The 20,903-nt window shown below is 34.7% G+C and overlaps 2 protein-coding genes across 2 annotated transcripts; both read left to right on the forward strand.

Moving 5' to 3' along the window:
• The first annotated feature begins 1,258 nt into the window (after positions 1-1,258).
• Positions 1,259-15,248, forward strand: LOC105382776 (carboxylesterase 5A). Its single transcript, XM_048623013.1, has 3 exons — positions 1,259-1,873; positions 13,320-13,426; positions 13,789-15,248. Exons 1-3 carry the CDS (start codon positions 1,462-1,464, stop codon positions 15,118-15,120), a joined length of 1,851 nt encoding a protein of 616 aa, XP_048478970.1. The 5' UTR covers positions 1,259-1,461; the 3' UTR covers positions 15,121-15,248.
• Positions 15,249-18,413: 3,165 nt separating this feature from the next.
• Positions 18,414-20,877, forward strand: LOC125488937 (putative uncharacterized protein DDB_G0286901). The gene is made up of 3 exons (XM_048623019.1): positions 18,414-18,572; positions 18,967-19,112; positions 19,452-20,877. Exons 2-3 carry the CDS (start codon positions 18,967-18,969, stop codon positions 20,713-20,715), a joined length of 1,410 nt encoding a protein of 469 aa, XP_048478976.1. The 5' UTR covers positions 18,414-18,572; the 3' UTR covers positions 20,716-20,877.
• The last annotated feature ends 26 nt before the right edge of the window (positions 20,878-20,903 follow it).

Consider the following 20,903-nt stretch of genomic DNA (forward strand, 5'->3'; position numbering starts at 1 on the left):
TCCTACCGAATAAAGAAAATTTCACATTAATATCTTAGTTGTACGCTGCGATAGCTTCATTCAAAGTTGGGGTAGTCAAAAATGTCCCTAGGTACGTTACGTTACCCTACTAGTTCTTTGTCCATAGTAATTAGTATGTTTGTAACTTTCATAAAAAAACGTTGTTATTCGCCGACAATTTTTATCAGGAGTCATGATTATGTGTTTATAATCATTGTAATATTGCGCAGCAAACAGACATTGGGCCTTTTCATGCACGTGAAACCATATATATTATAATTTCGGTTTGAATCGAGATTTAATACTAAATCTAGAGTGCAAGTCGCCCTTGAAGTTGTTCCGAAACTCGTCGCGATTATTTCGCCTGTGGAGACGAACCCTAAGCAAAGGCGACCCCCCCAGACTCTAATTTTCATTCTCAATCCATGGCTGTCAACTGAAGACAACTTGATCATGAATGACATTAAATATAGACGAATTTTATTCAACAATCTAACCTTCAAGGAAAAAATATATGGTGAGTTTATAAAAGTCCACATTTTCACTCGGGTTGTTCTTTGAATACCTATTAATTTTACTGAAAGTTCTTTCGGATTACTTACTTTAGTATCTAACGAGTGCTGTATTGCAATGTAATGAAATATTGATTTTAATATTACCAAGCTTTTTTTTTGTGGTTGTACTTAATAATCAATTTATGTACCCAAATAAATAACTAAACTACTTTTTTAAATAATAATCAATATTATATGACTTAGCACCTATAAAAGTGCTAAATTAAGTACCTGATAATACCTATGACATTGTTGAAACTTATTCGTAATTTTCCTTTAACATATTTCATTCAAGCTCCAATTCCCCGATACAAACATTCTCATTGTTAGTTTTATCTCTCGCACCCATAATGTTTACTATAAATATTGTTTTCGCAATCGCTCCCGAGCATACAAAATTACTTGTATCCATATTCTGTTCAGGTTACAGTGAGTACAAGCTAGACATAAATACATTTATAATTTAGGTACACATTATCTTTACCGAGACATAAATTCCTTAAGCCTACATTCTTAAATCAACATTCTGTTCAAAGGCATCCAAGGATCATTTGTTAGATTTGTTAGAAATTCGCCGCGTCACCTTTTTCGTTGCCACTTCTATTCGATTCTTAGCACACAAAGGCAATTCCTTGGTCGCTATAACGACGAGCAGCCCCACTGTTTACGGGCCTGAGTTAGCACGAGAAGCAGTAACGCACCACCATCGAACCTGTACGCCTCTACCGCCCCGATATTCCTCATTTTATTCGAGTATCAATGTGAATATTGAAAAAAAAAGTGAATAAAAAAGTTATGGATGTTCTTATTTCAAAAAAGGGGAGTGTGATGATCGGGATAATTTTAAAAACATATTGACGTTCGAATTTCAAATCTCTTTTGTTGGCGGCCAGCCTCGTTCGGGACAATGATTCGAGTGTTCCTATTTCTCTTCGGGCTTCACTTGGCGCTGTCGGCTAGAGAGCCCAAGCAGATAACGGTGCAGAACCAGGGAACTATCTCTGGCATGTACATTACGCGCTTTCGAACAAAGAGGGTGGCTGCGTATCTAGGCATCCCCTACGCTCAGCCACCAGTGGAAACCCGAAGGTTCGCGCCACCGGAATACAATGATCTGCCAACATGGGAAGGCGTGCGAAATGCTACGACATACGCACCAGATTGCATGCAGAGTGATATAAAGAAGGATGATAACGTACAAAATACTCTGAGCAGGCACGACGAGTTGTTTATGAAGTTGTTGGAGACGCAGCTCGATGAGCCAAAGAAAAAAGAGTTCTCAGAGGACTGTCTGTATTTGAATGTCTATGTGCCCGACGGTGAGTTTGAAAATTTAAAAGTTATTTAATGTTGACTATTTCATTAATTTTATATTAAGAAACCTATGTGGGAGGAATTTCACATATTTTTTAAGAATAGGTCTTCAGAAATGATAAAGTGTTCGTGACTAATTTTCTGATTACACTAATAGTTAAGTATAGAGAGAAAACATTTCTTTTGCTACTTTTTATCTCGGAATTCTTAGGGAAAATATTTTACAAGAAATGCGAAACTTGCTCGGAAAATCTAGTAACTTATTCTTATTATACGCTTTTCTGATGATAATATTAAATTAGCTTGAGCAACAAACAACAGAACTTAGACAAAGAAAAGAACAGTTCGCACTTCCCTAATCCGACACGAGGTTCAAGGGGGCATACAGTAGTCCTTCATTAACCTAGTTATGGTAAATCATAGGGTTTCGCCCAATCTTGATAAGAAAGTCATTTTCTCAGGCCATACTATGAGACTATTACTATTCTTAATAACATACCAATAAGGTCTATTCTGCGACAGTGTCCAACTACCTTGCTTGACTTCCCCCAATGAGGCCCTTGTTTCCGTTAAAATAATTTATGTAGCTCAATTTTTCCTCACATTCCCTAAAGTTTCTTCGTAATCTGCTATTTTGACCACCATAATGATTGATGACCTGTAGGTATGTTCCTTCGCTAAAATATTATAGCTACTCATACGAATTTTTGAGATTCATATCAATATTTTTATTCTGGAAGCATGGTCACTGCACAGTACATGGCATAACATTTACATCAATAATATTAATATAAATTAGCGGTGATAAGTACCATTTTATTTAAATTATAGGTATTATTATATAGAAATTTATTGTGAGAATCCCACTGAGCGGAGCTTAACACCGGGTCCTAAAAGCATTTTCAGTTAAATTTGATAAATTAATTTGGGGTTTTAATTTAATTGTACATTTTAAGAAGGGTAAAGTGTTAAAGGTTAAATATATTGTTTAGTATTACTTTATAAACCGCAAGCTTTATCCATTAAGTTTGTTAAGCACTCTGTCTAGTCTGACATAAAGTAAATAAACCAACTTAAGTTACAAAATCCCAACGATAATTATACTAGGAATACTCTATAACTTTGAAACTAGTTACTCTCCTCTCAACATGTACAACTACCAATCACTTTCTTCACATAAATGTTTAATGTATCTGGATAAGCAGTAATATAAGAATATGTACGAACATAAGAATATGTATCAAATATACAAATGTATCTGTTACTGTCCTCAGTAACAGTTTGATCCTAATATTCCTAGGTTATGCTCGGCGTATCTCTACGTGATCGAATCAGAAATGAAGAGATCCGTAGAAGAACCAAAGAAACCGACATAGCTTATCGAGTCAGTAAGCTGAAATGGCAGTGGGCCGGACACATTGCTCGAAGGTCTGATGGTCGGTGGAGCAGAAGAGTCCTCGAGTGGAGACCTATGTTCACCAGTGGACGTCCTATGGCTGAGATGATGATGATGATGATTCCTAGGTTGTAGGCGAAAGATATAGATGAGCCGAAAAATACTTTCTGACAGAAGTTTCAGGTACGTACTCACCGCATCCGTACATCAAACCTTAAATTAGGGCTTAATGCTTAACGATTACGGCTGTCATTAAAATTAAATTGATATTATTAATAATTAAAATAGTTACACGCGTACCCAATGTAAAGGCAATATTTTATTGAATGGTTATTAGTTCAAGGTTATGTAGGTAGGTACTTACTATAGGTATGCACTTCTTTGCGTTCTTTGAAAGATTTTTTTAATTGTATTTTATTTGGTTATGGTTTAATGAGTCATATTCATTCTTACATAAGTAGCTAAGTATATAATAATAAATAATCAGTAAAAATTCCTTGCTTTAGATTGCGTTTGCTATTCTAAAGTAACGAATTTTAAAGAAACCTCTGTCTAAACCTAAAAAAATATATAATAAATCGCAAAATGTGATGTAGTAGGTATCGTAAGGATCGTTTAGTTTTGTGATTTCTTTGCGGGTTACGGTGCCATTTCTGAAACACTTCTTTTTGTAAAAGTGTGTTCTGAATAGGAAACTGAGTATTCTGAGTACATTACTTTTGGCGGTTCGGGTCTCAAATGGCACATCAGGGACGGAAAGATTTTATCTTTGTCAGTTTTGACGTTGCAGGGAAATGGGCGGGTATTCCGTGTGTCTCTTCTGAGACGACTTTTAGCTCGCAAAAACATTATGTATATTCCTTACGATATCATCAGATCCTCCTTATGTCTCTCTTACGTTTAAGCCGCGAGTACAGGATTCGATACTATTTTCGAATCTACACAAACATATGGAAAAAACAAATGCCACTTTTGGAACTAAAAAAATTGCCTTACATTTTGACAGTGACATTTGACGATACGCAACGTAAACGGAGCTTTCGAAACCTGTGCTCGCGGCTCTGTTCCCATCTAGTTTATTTTTAACCCCGACGCAGAAAGAGGGGTTTTGGGTGTATCTGTATTTGTGTATCCGTCTGTGATAGCGTAGCTCTGAAATGGCTGAACTGATTTTCGTTTAGTTTCGGATCATACATAATTTTACCCCATAGTTAATGTTGTTAGTTAGTGTTCTTAGCCATATATTATCAAAATCGGCTGAGCTGTTAAAAAAATATGTGACTTAGTGTTGAATGTCGGTTTTTTTTAAGTTTTAAACTTTACAGTTTTTCTTTTTTTGGAATCTGAAGAATTACTTATCTATGCACGGAATAGTTATAAAAGAAATAAATGAAAATAAAATCGATAATTTGAAACTGTCTGAAATTTTGTTCCTGATTTGGTACCTAAATGTAAATTGATAGCTCAAACGAATGTTTAATTGTGTACCGTAATTTCCGAAACAGAAATTAAGATCGTTGGCGAACAACGCAAAAGTTTCACACATACATTCTGCCTAATTTGTGAAGTTTCACATTTGAATGAACATTATACCTAAGTACTCAAGGCGCCTTTACCCGTAACTAGGAAAAACTATACCTACTATCGTTCCACATATTTTTTTAACTTTGATCTATTGCGACTCATAATTATTATGCTCATGATTGTCATCCCGGAAGATGTCAGAGCAAAGAGTACAATGTATTAAAATTTAGAATCTATATAGGTACGCAGGATATTTTTCTGAACCATCAGAACATGAGGTATTTATTAACATCTCAAGAATAATTCAATTACATGCAAATAGGTATATAAGTCTTAGCCTATTATTAGATTTTACTATAAAGAGTGTCCCAAGTTAAAGCGTAGTAGATTATATTTATGGGTTTGGATGTGAAGTTTAACGTGGGACACCCTGTATGTAAGTAGGTTTTCAAAATCAACATAATGACGTACGTTTCTGTGCTTCAAGTGTATTTTCTCCCCTATTTATAAATACACCACACGTCACCTGCCGTTTCTCACTGCTAAAGTTCTCCGTTCACTTTCAATAATTAATTTGTTGTTACCGTCATGGTTTATTCCAAAACTGATCGAAGTGATATCGATGAAACGTGTAATTGCTTTCGATATAAATAAGTAGGTAATAGCGAAAACTCAAGTTTAGCTAAACAAAACCATGGCAATTTAGGTAGGTAACATAATAATTGAACTACACCAGAAAAACTAGAGGCCGCTCTACCCCTGAAGTTCGCTTGCCGTGGCGCATTACTCAACGTAGTATTACATTTTTACTTTTGGCTGCACTCATGTAGGTACTAAATGTTATAATTATATAATATGACATGCACATTAGTTCTCGATTTTGTCGTAAGGTTTCAGTCGTGGCGCAGACTTTAGAAATACTTAATCATATGGTCATCACATCAATGAAAGTCAATGTCAGAAAACGGTTTTAACGGTTTTCTGGAAGAGATCGCTTTTAGCGACAAGACCGCCATTTGTGCATTCTGTTATTTAAGTAAGATTTAAAAAAAATATGGTGTGCAAATAAAGTTTATTGTAGGTAAGTATTGTATTGTATTTATGAAAATACGAAGAATTTCCTTCAGACAAACTAGGAATCCATCAAAATACCCAACATAGAAATCATTAAACACCCAAATCTCAGGGCACAGTTAGAGAAACAGGCACACAAAAGGCTCCTGCCATTATACATAAAATACATGCATTATTCATTAAAAGGCCCGTCCTGAATTTCATATAAATGGTGGGTAAACATCACTTTCAGACAGGGATTTCAGGAAATATATTGTTGTTCTGAACTCTATGCAAAATAGAATTGTTCCTAAATAGTGTGTTTTAAAACTACTGCTTATGGTATTTATTTTAGGTCACTACAGACTATAAAACCCTGCTACTAGTATCGGCAACACTTTAAATTACTTTGGTAGGTTTGTTTGTATTGTGTTTGATAGTATTTGACTCAGTTGAAAGTCGATTCAGCTGTTCGAATATTATGACTTGTAATCCTTGCAATGCTAGTATTTAATTACTTAAATGCTTAATTGGCTTTCAAATGTAAAAGCAACATCCCATATACAAAACCATAATACCGGAATTAATAGCTTAGCATAAATTTTGAGTTTTGGAGGCAGTAAAGCAATATTCTTTTTTTTTTTAATAAGTACACCTTATCCGCGACAAATTATTTTCATGATTTTTATTCTTGTTCGCACTTACTTATTTACGATGCTTTTTATATTCTGAAACACTTTAAATAAAACTTTATTAACTGAACTACGTGTAGCCTAAAAGCTAAGCTGGAGATTAATGTGACGGTTTAATCTCACCTAGACACGTATACCGGCCTTGTTCAGAGGATAGCTTTAGGTTAAACCACAGGGGAGAAATGAATGCATGAATAAATAAATATGTGGGGACATCTCACACACGGCCATTCGACCCCAAGCTAGGCATAGCCTGTGTTATGGGAATCGGACAACTGATATATCTACACAAATACATAGATAAATACATATTAAATATAAATATCAACACCCAAGACCCGAGTATAAATATTTGTCTTTAAACCAATCTCTGCCCCAGCCAGGAATCGAACCCCGACCTTCGGCATAGCAGTCAGAATGAAATAATTATGTATAACACTGAATGATACAGTCCGACAAAACATGGACAAAACCAATTTTGCAATTGAAACATATGTCAACACCTAACAAAGTTTTTTGTACTGTTTTTCAGAAAAGTGTACAAAGAAATTTCAGTAAAAGTAAATGAGTGTGCACAAGCGTCACTAACGATTAAATAATAATAATAATATCATTTAATTAATAAACGAAATTCATTCAAAACGGCTCACTAATTATCTAAAACCGGAAGAAAATCTACGTAAACCCCTAATTTATACAATAACAACAAAATTACCGAACAAAATCTTCCATTTCCCCTTTAAATCACTGTTTTTCAATATTTCAGGTAATTAATTACAATTAATACACCAAGGTAGGATAATTCCTTGAAGATTTCTGCGGATTTCATTATGTTTTGATTCCACGAATTACTGTCTCCAAAATTGGAAAGCTTTATGTATGGCTTGCGATGAGCATCTGTCGCCTTCCATACCATTATTGTTGAAAAATCGCCGAAATAAGACAAAAAAATAAAACGTAAAATCATTAAGGACCCGCTAGATATACCTACAACTAACTGCACTAGCTTATAGATTTAGCTACAACTAACTGCGAAAAAGTTGGAGTTACAATATCACCAAATTACTTACTCCTAAGCGCAAAAGGCTTACTTAATGATCACAATATTACCAACTAAAAACGTAAATATTAGGTATATTGTTGGCCATTTGGTGTTGGCATTTTCTAAGTGGAACTTTTTCATTGCTTGTGAGTGTACGAAAAATCCAACAATGGGAACGGCTTACTAAGGTACCTCTAATGTTTATAGTTATCGCTCAATTCGTGATGCATATTTGCGGTCACGTATTGCAGGTTTTTTGCTATGCTACTTATGCTGTATTCTGCTGTTGGGAATAACTTGTTCAGAACCAGGAGCACCGTTTTTTACCTTTTTAAAGACTTACTTAATCTCCTGAGATCCAGAGGCCAAAAAATTCAAAACTTTCAGATTTCGACGGCTGCAATCTGCTGCTTTGTCTGAGCCCTGTGGTGGGTCTCATCATTATGTCTTCGTATGAGGTCACAGGGTCTCTAGAAGTTAAGTTAAATTAGAAGAGTGAATAAAATAAATTATAATACACTCGCGTACGTGTCATTGCCGTTGCATAATAATATGACACTGGAACTTTTTCATTGCTCGCGACTGTTATTATTTTATCATGCCGAAAACAGTTTAGATAAAAAAAATATTATGTCTTGATTTTTGTATTTGAACAAAGTTTACATGTACTTACCTAATTATGGTGAAAGAAAGCTTAGTTATTCTTATCCTGTGAATAATAAAAATATACCTTTGTAAAATCGTCGTATTCGTGTGCTAATATTTTTTTGTATACAAAAATACAAATTTGTAAATAAAAACTTATGTATAAGTATTATAAATTATCTGTATGAAAACCGATAATGTACCACAATGAAATTTCATAATTAAATAAATTCGTCGTTTAATTTTAGTTTTAACCTAAACACAAGAATACGGACCTGGTTCAATTATCCGCTTCATTTCACGAAGGTAGGTATTTATGTAAAAATGCAAACTACCCCGCAATTGCATAACTTAACTACAAAAGTGCAGTAATTGATTGAATTTCCATATTTTTTTAGCTTTCCTACAGCACCGCCTTGTTAGCATGAGGAATATTTCTAGGTTATAAAAATCAGTCATCACATAAGTACCTACTACTCGGCACTTATAGGAAAATCCATTCATGTCAATATGATGACTATTATTATCGACTAGAATATTATGTTTGTACGTAAAAAAATAATTCAATTTTGTAAAATCTCGATCATTGATAAGCCAAAGCAATTCAAAGGTCACCCCGTGCCGTACACAATGTACAACAAAAGTTATTTTAAATGGCCTCCTGTTATCCCATTTCGGCTAACTATACCACTTTTGTAACACCCTTTTTATACGATCATGTTTTTCAGAAATCGTGTGGATTGCTAGAAACTAATTCTTGTTTATAAAGTCCTTTTATAGTCTGCAACGCAGATATCTAAGGCACCCACGTAGGTAATTTAATTTAGATCTACTTTCTAAGAACCACTTATCACTCTACGATTCTTGGCAAGCCGAAGCAGACTGACAAAAAATACTAGATCGAAGGCTTAACGGTGACAATAAAATGACAACTGCCCTGCCGTTTTGTAAATTTAAAATCAGTTTTAGCTCTTGAATTAGACAAGAATTCCCTTTTCTTTTTTAATTGTGTAAAAATTAAGTCTCCCATCTCCAATTCGGCAACGGAAACCTTAACATGGGTATTTTACTTCAGAGATTAATATTATTAGGTTCACTTACATAATTTTATAGAATTTCAGTCAAGCTAGAATATTAAGAGAGCTAGACACGTAAAAATGGAATAGGAGTATTACATCGTTTCAGGTCTCCTATAATAATAAATAATAATAAATAATTTATTAATCCAAAAACATGTAAAAATATACATCGAGTGAACACTATAAATATGGTAAACCTTGCCACCTAAACTAGGTTTAAGGCCTGTAATATAGGTGACAAGCTCTTCCGTTAAATCTAAGTAAGAGCATGTGAATGTATACAATTTTACAGACAAAAGTATTGACAAAAACAAGAACATTATAAAAATAACATGCAAACTTAACTAACTATAATATCTTTTGAAAAACAATTTTGAAAGATATATATGTAATATATGTATGTATATAATCACTAAGATTATTTATTTTTATATGTATGTAGGTATCTAGTTAGTAGACTAAATTTATAAGCAATAGCAGTTATACCTCACAGATAATTAATTTGAGTTACAGTATTTTCATTATAGAAGGAACTACATTATCCCCGAAGGGGTGATATTAATATTTTTTCTGTTTCTTCATAATTAAGTGGTTTGAGCCAGTTTAAAACTATACACTATACATAAACATACAGCGAGAGGTGCTAAAGCTATATTGATTTGTAGTGCATTTCTGCCAACGTGTCTACTTGCGCTGATGTATTCGTAATACACTATGCTAATGCTGAGTGATCTTGAATAGGGTACCTGTGACTACTACGTGCCCAGACTGCCCAGACTGCCCCAGACTTAAGTCCTGCGACAGATTTATCTCGTTTAATGGTGCGAAAAGAGAATGGCATTCAATTCAGCACTCACCAGAAGATGTTATTTTAAGTAACAGTATTATCGGTATCATTATCCGTTCTATGAGATTATGAACTTTTGTATAGTTCGTCACAATTGATGTGTTGATGCAAAACGCAAAGCACGGAAAACTAGACCGAAGCCCTCCTACAACTACACGTACAACTCGTCTGGCCAACTGTACTGTACGCCTTGTAGTCGTGTTTTCAAGACGAAGTTTGGCTTTGCAAGTCACATCAGAGCCCACCAAAACAACAACCCGGATTGAACATACAGGAGTCGCCGTCGCCGGATACGGTGTGGAGGACAGGATGATGATGATGATGATTTAACTAGAAAAAAAATGTTAAAAAAAAGCTTTCGTGCTAATAATAATTATGCCTCGTTTTGTCGTTGTTTCATTATCTACAGCTACCGTACCGCCACCCACACATTAGCAATTACATCTGTCAAGAACATTAAACATCAGATCTGTCAGATGCATATAAGTTACGTCCGATTGTTACTTGGTAATGTAATCTGTCACTCTATGGATTTTATTATCTGAATTAACTATATTTTATTTTGTTTTATTTATTTTAATGTTCGGTGGTGGTATCTAACCCCACAGAAAAATACAAATGTGATTAGCAAGTACGAGTCGTGCGTATTTACTCAAAGTTACGTTGTGTAAATTAATGGAAACCATCTAGGATGTTTCACGAGCGAGCGACCAATCGCGACATGCAGTCTAATGTGCCGTGACTCGGATTCGAAGTGCTAAGGCTGGGGCTCTTCAGGTTACACCCAATTTTATTTATGAAATTCTTTATAACATAATATACTGCCGAGCAATGAAAAAGTTTATTTTATTTACCGTTGTTCGGGCTTTTACAGTAACATATTATATACACCAACTAGCGTTAACGAAAGCAAAAATTTGTCCGTCGCGAATTCCCAAAATTCGTGCAACAAAACCCTTTAGTCACCCCCTTTCGGCTTATTATATGTAAACAATTTGGTTAAATCCTATATTTTCACTGCCGTATGCCCCTGACTGTGTCTTGGTATGTACAATTGTTCATTGTATTTTTTTATGATAATAAAGACTTTTAACAACAACAACCACTTTTGCACAAATCTGTGTGTAGGTAGGGTTAGATTGTATTTGTTAGTTTAGTTGTATAAGTTTTCGAGTTTCAGTGCAAAATTATAAACTTATACTACCCCTGATTTTCAGTCCGGCATTGAAAAACAACAAAAGGCAAACGTTACTGTGCGTGTTGCGTAGCGTTCGTTCTTGATCTAGATTAAAAAGTCGTAAAGAGGTCAATTGCTACAGAGGGGCTGCAAAGATTCTTAGTAAGTAGTGAGGAACCACGAATGGTGCAGAAGTAAAGCTGTAGTTTGTATGTCGGATCAAATGTCGTTTCTGTTTCAGTGGTCGTTATTCTGAAGCAACAAAATCGAAACACAATCGTTTCAAATCTACGTAATTGAGTACGGTTATGTCTCGGGGCGGTTTATTTACTTAGCAATATCTAAGCTTATTTTGTTATGTATTTATTAATTGAGTACCGGAAGATGACATTTAAACAAACAATCATAAGGTCGATTAAATTTTTACTTGTTTATAGATACGGATCAGATAAGAACAGCCCGCATGTAGAGCCCCAAAATATTAGGCGATATATTACGCGACGGATCCGAAGCGAGTCTCGATCGATCACATATAGTTGCGTTATCGAAATTCAATAAATAATTCCAAGTAACTGTTACGAGGAACCGAGACCTCCCTTTAGTACAATTTATTTTCAATTTACACGTGAAATTGGTTCTTGTAATTTTAATTTCAATACTTAATGTATCAAAGATGGGGATGTGAACTGATTAAATGTTGGCGTAAAATTTGGTATTTATAAGTAGGTACTTGCTCACGTTGTTATCATTTTCACATTGTTACACTCTCTGTTTGTGTCAGTAACAGCTTCAAGTAATACCTAAATAAATATTTCTCAGTGATTTTAGGTTTTATAAATACATACATATATTCTTGGTTATAAACCTTTTTTACAGACATTAATCCAAGACCAAGACAGCTTCACGACGATTTAATTTATTTTTTATGACTCAATGAAATAAAACCCCATTAACACTTCTTATAATAATGATTATAAATTGTTATGGTCGTCGTTAAAAATAAAATTAGTAAAACAATTTGGTACGTGCGTCTGCGTAATTGCGTATACTATACCTACTTAGGTACAATAGGTACATACATTATGCTCACGTCTGTAATCCCCGATGTGATGGTCCGATGTGATTCGCAAGCGAGCCACCCGCTTTTCGCTGTATGTACATTTGCACTCACGTCATCCCGAATCTGCTTTGGAGATATTGATTTTTTGTAGAATGGTTTTGAGCTGCACATAAACATATGAACTAATTAGCTGTCAAAAACAATAGCTAGCTATCTTTAAAAAGAAATGATGTGGTAAAGTAAAATTAAAATTCGAAAAAAGATTATAAAACTATACGACAATATCGTAGGAGTCTTTGAAGGCGGTTTTCGTACTGGACTTTTATTATGTGTTTGACCTCATTTTATTGAGTAAACTATAATACTTCAGTTTCAACATAAATTGCACGCTGACATAGTATAACTGGTTTCTGAGGAAATACACGCTAATGCAGTTATTACGTGATACTAGGAAACTTTTGGGGCTTTGGGTCAGGTAAACTAACCCTAATCTTTAAACTGACCTCAATTATACGGGAAAGTCTGGAAATTTCATGAAAATGTCGCATGAATCATTTTACTTTGGTCAGCCATAATGGCTATATATTATTTGCCTCTGGATTTTGGAGTTTATGAATAGTCACTTAAGCCATAGACTAATACACTAATATTAATTTATGCTTAAGCTGAACAAAACAGATAGTTTATGGTTATAATGTCTCTGTATGTGGCTTCTCCATTTTGGTAGCTCTAAAATGGGTTTTCATGTATGTTGTTAACATAGTATTTTAAAATTTAATTTAGGTAAAATATACTTCAATAATTTATATACTTAAAGGTATACTTCATAATTCCACGCAGGTTTAACAACTGATAACGTCAAGTTAAGTAGAAGAGAACTTATGATATCTAATTCATGCATAGTTTTAAAAAATACTTTTTCTATTTCACTTACAGAAATCAAGGTGGAGGGCTACCCTGTGATGGTGTGGTTCCATGGAGGCAGCTTCGTCCGAGGAAGCCCCAACGACATGAATCCATTCCAGATTGTCCTGAAACAGAAGGTAAAAAAACCCAAGATTAATTACTCTAGATAACAGTAATGGACGTCTGCATGAACCGTCTTACTGTGAAACTTAAATGAGATCGTTAAAGTTAATTAGTACTTTTTCCATTTACTTTAGATTTTTGATAGTTCAAATAAAAGTTCTGATTTTGGATGATAGGTATGTTTATTTTATATGTTATCATCATCAGCTTGTGGTCTTCCAGGTCTGGACATAGGCCTCTCTTAAGTAGCACCACAAACCTCTGTCCTCGGCCTCTCTCAAGTAGCACCACAAACCTCTGTCCTCTGCCTTCTTCAACCAGCCACTAAGTTAAGATAAGGTTAAAAAAATATAAAATTTCGTTTTTTTTTTTCCAGGTCATATTTGTGTCGGTTGCATATCGACTGAATATATTTGGATTCTTCTCAACACTAGATAATGAAGTGCCAGGAAATTTCGGTCTCCTTGACCAAGTAGCGTCACTAGTTTGGGTCAAAAACAATATTGAAAAATTTGGCGGGGACACTGAAAATGTCTGCATATTTGGTCACGACGCTGGAGCAGTCAGTGTTGGTTTGCATATACTATCATCATATTCTGCCGGTCTCTTTGCAAAAGCTATTTCTATGAGTGGAAATGTCTTAGCACCAGACACAGTATCGATAGCCAGGACAGAAATGAGCACAGTAGATAAGGTGGCTAGTGCATTCAGTTGCTTCAGAAAACCAACATTTCAGCTATTAGATTGTTTGCGAAGAGTCAACTTTCAAGCACTTCTAGATATTGGTGAACCACTAAATGAATGGAAGCCTATAGTTGACGCAGGATTTAGCAATGTTTCTAGTCCATTTTTGCCAGAGATACCCAGCAAAATGTTTAATGAAGATATGTTTGTTCCGGTACCGGTACTGGCTGGCTACACAAATATGGAGGATGCTCTATTGCTCAACAAAGATGATGCAGAAGATGCAGGAATAAGTCAAAGAGAGTTCGATTTGATGAGAGAAGAAGTTATCCTTTCAGATATTACTATAGAGAATGGATCCTGCTTTACAAACCAACATCATATACAAGACGCTGTTGCATTTTTTTATAAACCTATACCACCAACAACGAACGAAACAGTTTTGAGAAAACAATTTTTGGATTTTTATACTGACAAAGTACACGGGGCTACCACTTATCAACTTGCTAAACACTTGGGGAAGCATGCTCCAGTGTATCTCTACCGATTTGACTTGAAACCGTTTTCGGATATTGCTAATGAAGGAATACCATCATGGATTGGTGTTCCTCACAATTTCGATTTGATCTTCACGTTTGGTTTGCCGTACTTGGCAGCTCCATCGGACTTTAACAAATGGGATTACAGAGACAAAAGCGTTTCGGAAATAATAATGAAAATGTGGACGAATTTCGCCTGGTACTCACATCCTACTAATTCCGGTGTGATTATCGATTGGGAGCCATTTGAAATTGAGAAACCAGGGTATCTTATCATAGACAGACAAAATTTTACTATGAGCACAACTGAAAATATGAATTACAGAGCTTTTGAATTCTGGACTGACTTTTACCCTAAAGTAGTTGCAATTGGAACAAAGTGCTGTCGGGAAGTTCTAGACGATTCTGGCGCCGACTCAATTATATCACAATGTGCGAAACAGACTTTGCTAACTTGGTTATTCATTTTAGTACTTCTATCTTAACACTATACTTCCGTACCTTATTAACAGAGTTTAATTTTTTAACTGAATATGAGTTAAGTTTATTTTTGTAAAGTCTATAAAAAGTTACACTTCGTAGATATAAGTTAATTATTTATTAAACTAAATTTAACTGATTCTGTTTATTATTTAATTTTAACACAATAATTATGGTAGCTATTAGCTAAGTAGGTAGTTACTATGTAGCTATATTGTACTGAGTGTACAGTCACGTGCATTTTTGTACTAACTAATACTCGAAATAAAATTGAGAGTTTCTGAATTAATAACTTCTTGACACTCAAAGTACAAGTGTACCTAATCGTGTTTATATCAGCCGACAATCGTTCACTGCTGCATATAATAGGCCTCTCCTAAAGAGAGTCACAAAACGATAATATCGACCATGATGACTTTAATAGTTAAATTTTCGTATACTTATAGGTACTTAATACATAATATTAGGGTGATATGTAGGTAGGGTAAACAGAAATGAGAAATACTTATTTTGATAAAAATATTGGAAAATAACATAATTGCCTGAAATACGAAAATAGACAACGTCTAAAACGTCTTGTCTTTTCATAACACTACCCGCTGCGTCTCCAGTTGACAATCTGTTCGCCCGTAACTCGGTACAAATTGAGTAGAGTGAGCGCAAATCGAAAACTGCGAACAATTGAAAAAAAAAACATTTTTTTTCACCGCTTACTCAAGAGTTTTCCTATTGGAAATGCAGCACTGAAGAATACTCATAGTTACGAGGGCGGATTGGAAAACAGAGGGCGTAAAATGTTGTCACATAATAAGAAATAAACAGAAGAAACAATAATAAGAAATAACGTAGCTTGAGGATAAGAAATTTTTACCCTCAGCCAACCCTCAGCGCATAAGTTCCGCGAAAGCAACATTCGCAATTATTATTTTAAATAAACATTTTTATTTCAGTTCTTAACGTATTGGAATAATCAAATCCCTACTTTATAATAGCGAGTAAAATCGGTGGATAAGTTTAATTTAGTGGGACAGGCTGTATGTGTATGTACTTTGTATTATTTATTGATATTGTTCGCTGATTGCCCAGTATGCGCCGGACGTATGTAAGTATTATGTAATAAAGTAAAGTTCCTCAAAGAGGCTCTTACACCCCTTTTATTTTAGGTTTTATAAAAATGGGGATCCAGCATGCGACTGTCAATTTTCCAAATTCTTATATCCTTTGCCAACGACAAATCTATACAATATACGTAAGTAAACTAACAACCAAATTTATCGAGCCATTGAGTCGTGAAAACGTTATAAAAAGACTCGAAGGAATTTCCTTTGCTTTTGAAGGTTCAAGAGCGATTCATGAAAGATGACCAAAATTGTCTTGCTGTGGTAAAAAAAATAAAAATATACACTTATAGTGGTCAAGACATGTGTATCGAACCCTCTACGGATACTGTACAAACTATGGAGGTTCTAGACGGCACGCCACCACAAACCAAGGCCGCCTAAAACCCTTAACCTCATAACTTCCTTCTATTACAACTGGGTACTTACCTGAAATTTCATATCAAGGTTTAACCTAATATTATTCACAATCGTCGGTGTGACGTAAGGCTTTCCGTGCTAAGACTTCATAACTTATAGAGCTGAGTGTTCGAACGAGGCCCGTATCGGGCAGGCAACCACAATGGCAAATTGTACTATATCACATCGCATGTGTTTATCTGTGACGGCTGATAGTGCGGCGGTTTATACACTCATGAGCAATGAAAAAGTTCCAGGGACAATAGTACCAAATTCTGCAAAACAACGAAGTCTGCAATATTGAAGTACCTACCTACATTTACCAGCGCCTCAGAATGATGACCACTAAAAACGTAAATATTTTAGTAACATTTTCAATTAACGTATTCAAAAGATAAAAAATCCAAATCTAAGTAAAGATGACGATTGTGACACGTTTTACATTATTTTTATGCAAAATAATTTTGAACTTACGGATATTTTTCGAAGAAATGACAATCCAAATAAATTTATCCGATAGGCTCATATTCTGATTACTTTGAAGTCAGAGAATATTAGAGGGATGAATCGCTCTTTATTCTCTTCATTTTCAAGTCCTTACTTATGCTGACGGTACACACTTGTGAGGGTATATGGTAAGTGTTTTGAAGTAGGGTCAGAAACAGTCTTACAGTAAAGATTTTTCAGAATATGCATACTACTTACTTATATTGGTACTTATAGGTATTGTTTGTTTAGCCGCTGGACACGAAAATAGAGGTGTGTTATGCCAGTTGCAGGTACCTAAAAAATGCTAACTAGTGCTGCCATTGCCAGTTAAAATCATGAATGTGATGTGGAAATAAGTGTATAAAACCTATATTTCATTGCTGTTTGCCACTGACTGTAACTTGGTACCTATGTACCTACAGCAAAATTGTTCATTGAAATTATGATAATGAAGACTTTAAAAAATTAAAATAATTTAAGTTTAAAACAGACGAGGAGAAGATAGCATTTTTTAAAAATTAATAATTGTATTAATGCTACTGAAAACGATTGACCAATTAACTCACTCGGTAAGTAGGTAACCTACACTTAGACGGAGTCTCATGATGACCCTTAACGATGTAAGTAGGTATAGATAGATACATACATAGTTATGCTTAATGATTATACTTTTAACAAAAGGATTAGATCCAATGTTCATGCTAGTTTCAAACTGGATTTACAACAGGGAATCCCACATTAATTGTGATAAGTACATTAACTTTTTGCATCATCATTCACATTTTAATAGTTTCTAATACATAGCTCCTTACTTTTGGTTTATAAAAATAAATTGAGTCAAATAATTTTAAGGGTAGCTTGCACAACAAAGTTAATCAAAATTAACTAGAGACAAACTATTTAATTTTGATTAACTTTGTAGTGCAAGCCACCCCAACTTTTTTAAATTTTGAGGCTTTCTAAAAACTGCTTTTTCATTTATGTAATTGGCACTAAGTATTATTTTCTCAAATTTTTCATAGTATGGAGGTATACGGTATTGGTGTTGGGTTCAAAAGAATAGCTTGTTTAACTCAACTTACCGTAAAGGTATATAACAAACAACATAATAGTTAATTACTTTATAATATTACTTACTTATATTGTCCTCGCACTCTCAAGTAGGTAAAGATTCTTGATAGTAATTTTAATAGTAATATGAATATTTTATGAACATTTTACCTTAATATTATCGAAGAACTTGCTTGACTGCTTAGATTTTCCTTATTTTTTTCAAGTTTTTGTTTAGCGGATAAACCAGACCCGTTTAAATAGTTGGCTTTTGCTGACGTCCTGCTCAGGGACTTTTGAATTAAAATTCCTGTCTCGTATTCGCATCTTGATGTTGGTGCTTGGTGCATGTGTTATCAAAAAGTTCTTAGTGAGGTGATTCAAGTATTTTAGCAATAAAGGTAAGTTTTGAGGTTATTTTTTTAAAGTGAAGTGTGTTTGACGAACTAACTATGAAGGATTATGAAGTGTTATAATGTCGTATTAAATTTTATGAAATAAAATAGAATGGATTATGAAATAAGTACAAAGTAATATATTCAAGAGGGAAGACAACATGATCTGGCACAATCTACTCCTCCTGCGTTGTTTTAGATCTTACTTAATGTAGAAATATTATTTGGATATTACCATACTTGATAGAGACTTAAAAAGCCAAAAGATCTCACACTGCTCGTCATTAAAAAAAATGTTGTTTTATGACCTTTGGAAATACCTACGTGTTTTTTTTTCATAGAGGTTATTGTTATAACTTTAGTAGTAGCTAAGTACACAAAAAACATATTTATTTTCCAGATGGCGCTAGTGAGATGTGCTATGCTCACATTGATATCAACAGTATGCGTTCTGTGTCAACGACCTGGCTTCGCTGGGCGCAGACCTATCGGCTATCCCGAATTGTATGACCTCACTACCACCGCTCCTGATCCTCTTGGAAATAGGTAAAGCAGCAGTTATTTAGCTACTAAAGAGTTTTTAGTGATCTAGTGTAGAGTGACCACTGGATGCAAAAAGGTTCCATTTGGGAGAGTCAGGTTCTAGTATTTAGACCCCCCATAGAGAATAGAATAGAATACTGTCTGGTATGCTGAAAGTCCCGGGTTCAATCCCCAGCCGCCGACAGTGCAGATGATGTGATGGCGTTTCATTGACATTGAATAAGTTGAAAATAATAAGTTTTCACCTTTCTTTATTTTTTTTGACTGTGGTTTTTTTTACATGGCTTTTTAAATTTATTGTGCCTATGTTTTTTTAATACATACTTACTTCTGTTTTTTCAGATTTGGCGAAAGCACTGGGACGACCGAACGTTTGCCACTTGAAGCTAATGGAGACCGAGACTTAGTGGCCCGACTTAGCAAATTACCTGTAGACAAGCAACCGTTCTGGTTCATCAACTGGAAAGCTCTAGAAGCACAAAGGAAATCCCCACAAACATACCCTCTAAGACCAAACCCATTTGTAGAGTCAGGAAACAATGTTAATCAAAATATTCCAGCAAATGCTAATTCAAATTCTAATGCATTTTCAAATCCTAATTCAAACTCTAATCCGAACTCTAATTCAAATTCTAATTCAAAGGCTAATTCTTTTTCAAATCCAAATGTGCAACCACAATTTTTAAATGACCCAACCACTTTAAATCAATTTTCTAACAATGGTGGAGATCTTCAAAACAGATTCAACAGCTATCCAAACTCAAATTCAAATGCACCTCAAATACAGACAATTTATTACAAACCTGAACAATACTCATTCCTGCCTAGTGTAGCACAAGGGCAAGCCTCATATTTAAATAATGGACTTCCCAATCAATATTTACAAAATCAAAATAATCAGCCAGTAGCAAATTCACAAAACTCTTACAATTTCAATCCATCTACTACAGCTGGCCAAGGTGTGATTCAGAATAGATTCAGTGATGTACAAACTCCTACCAGCTCTAACAAACCCTTCATTAGTGCGTTGCCTCCAGATGAGTTCAAGGTTTTGAAAGTTGAAAGTGTTTCTAGTCTTACAACTCCAGAGGGTAAGGTTACTCTTACCAATCCTAGCCAAGAGTTCAGTGTACCACAGATCAATGCCGGAAACTTTGGCCCTACACCACAAGGTGGTATTAAAAAAGACCCTTCCAATTTTGAAATTGAAAATAGCAAAGTTGTTTACTACAGCTCTGATCCTCAAAATCCTAACGGTGCTGTTCCTGTTCCAACTATAGGTGTAAATACTCCTTTGGCTATATCCCCAAACAATGGAGGTCCACCTCGAAACATCACATCTGGGTTACAAGTTTTAAACAGTAAGATTACCCACAAAGATATTGACGTACCCAACGGTCAGAATCCAGATGCTAAGATTAAAACGCAAAATACAAATTTTAATACTATGACATCGACTGATGAACACACAGTAACAACTGACCCTAAGACTAATATTACAAGACATATGCATAAATGGGGCTATCAAAATCAATATAATTATACGTATGACTACCAATATCATGTACCTTACACATATACTATACAGCCAACAAAATTAACCTAGGTACATGTACTTACTATTTTTATTAAACACTTATCAAGTACTTACAGAGCGGTTCCTGAAGACAGGACTCGGCGTGGCGCACGCTTGTAAAGGCCATGTGTACTGGGGTACTGGGAAAAACATGCTCACTGATCAACAAGTCTATACATATACTCATTAGTAGATTATGTATTTATAATTAAGTACTA

Source organism: Plutella xylostella, chromosome 3 (genome assembly GCF_932276165.1).
Source record: "Plutella xylostella chromosome 3, ilPluXylo3.1, whole genome shotgun sequence".
Taxonomy (NCBI): domain Eukaryota; kingdom Metazoa; phylum Arthropoda; class Insecta; order Lepidoptera; family Plutellidae; genus Plutella; species Plutella xylostella.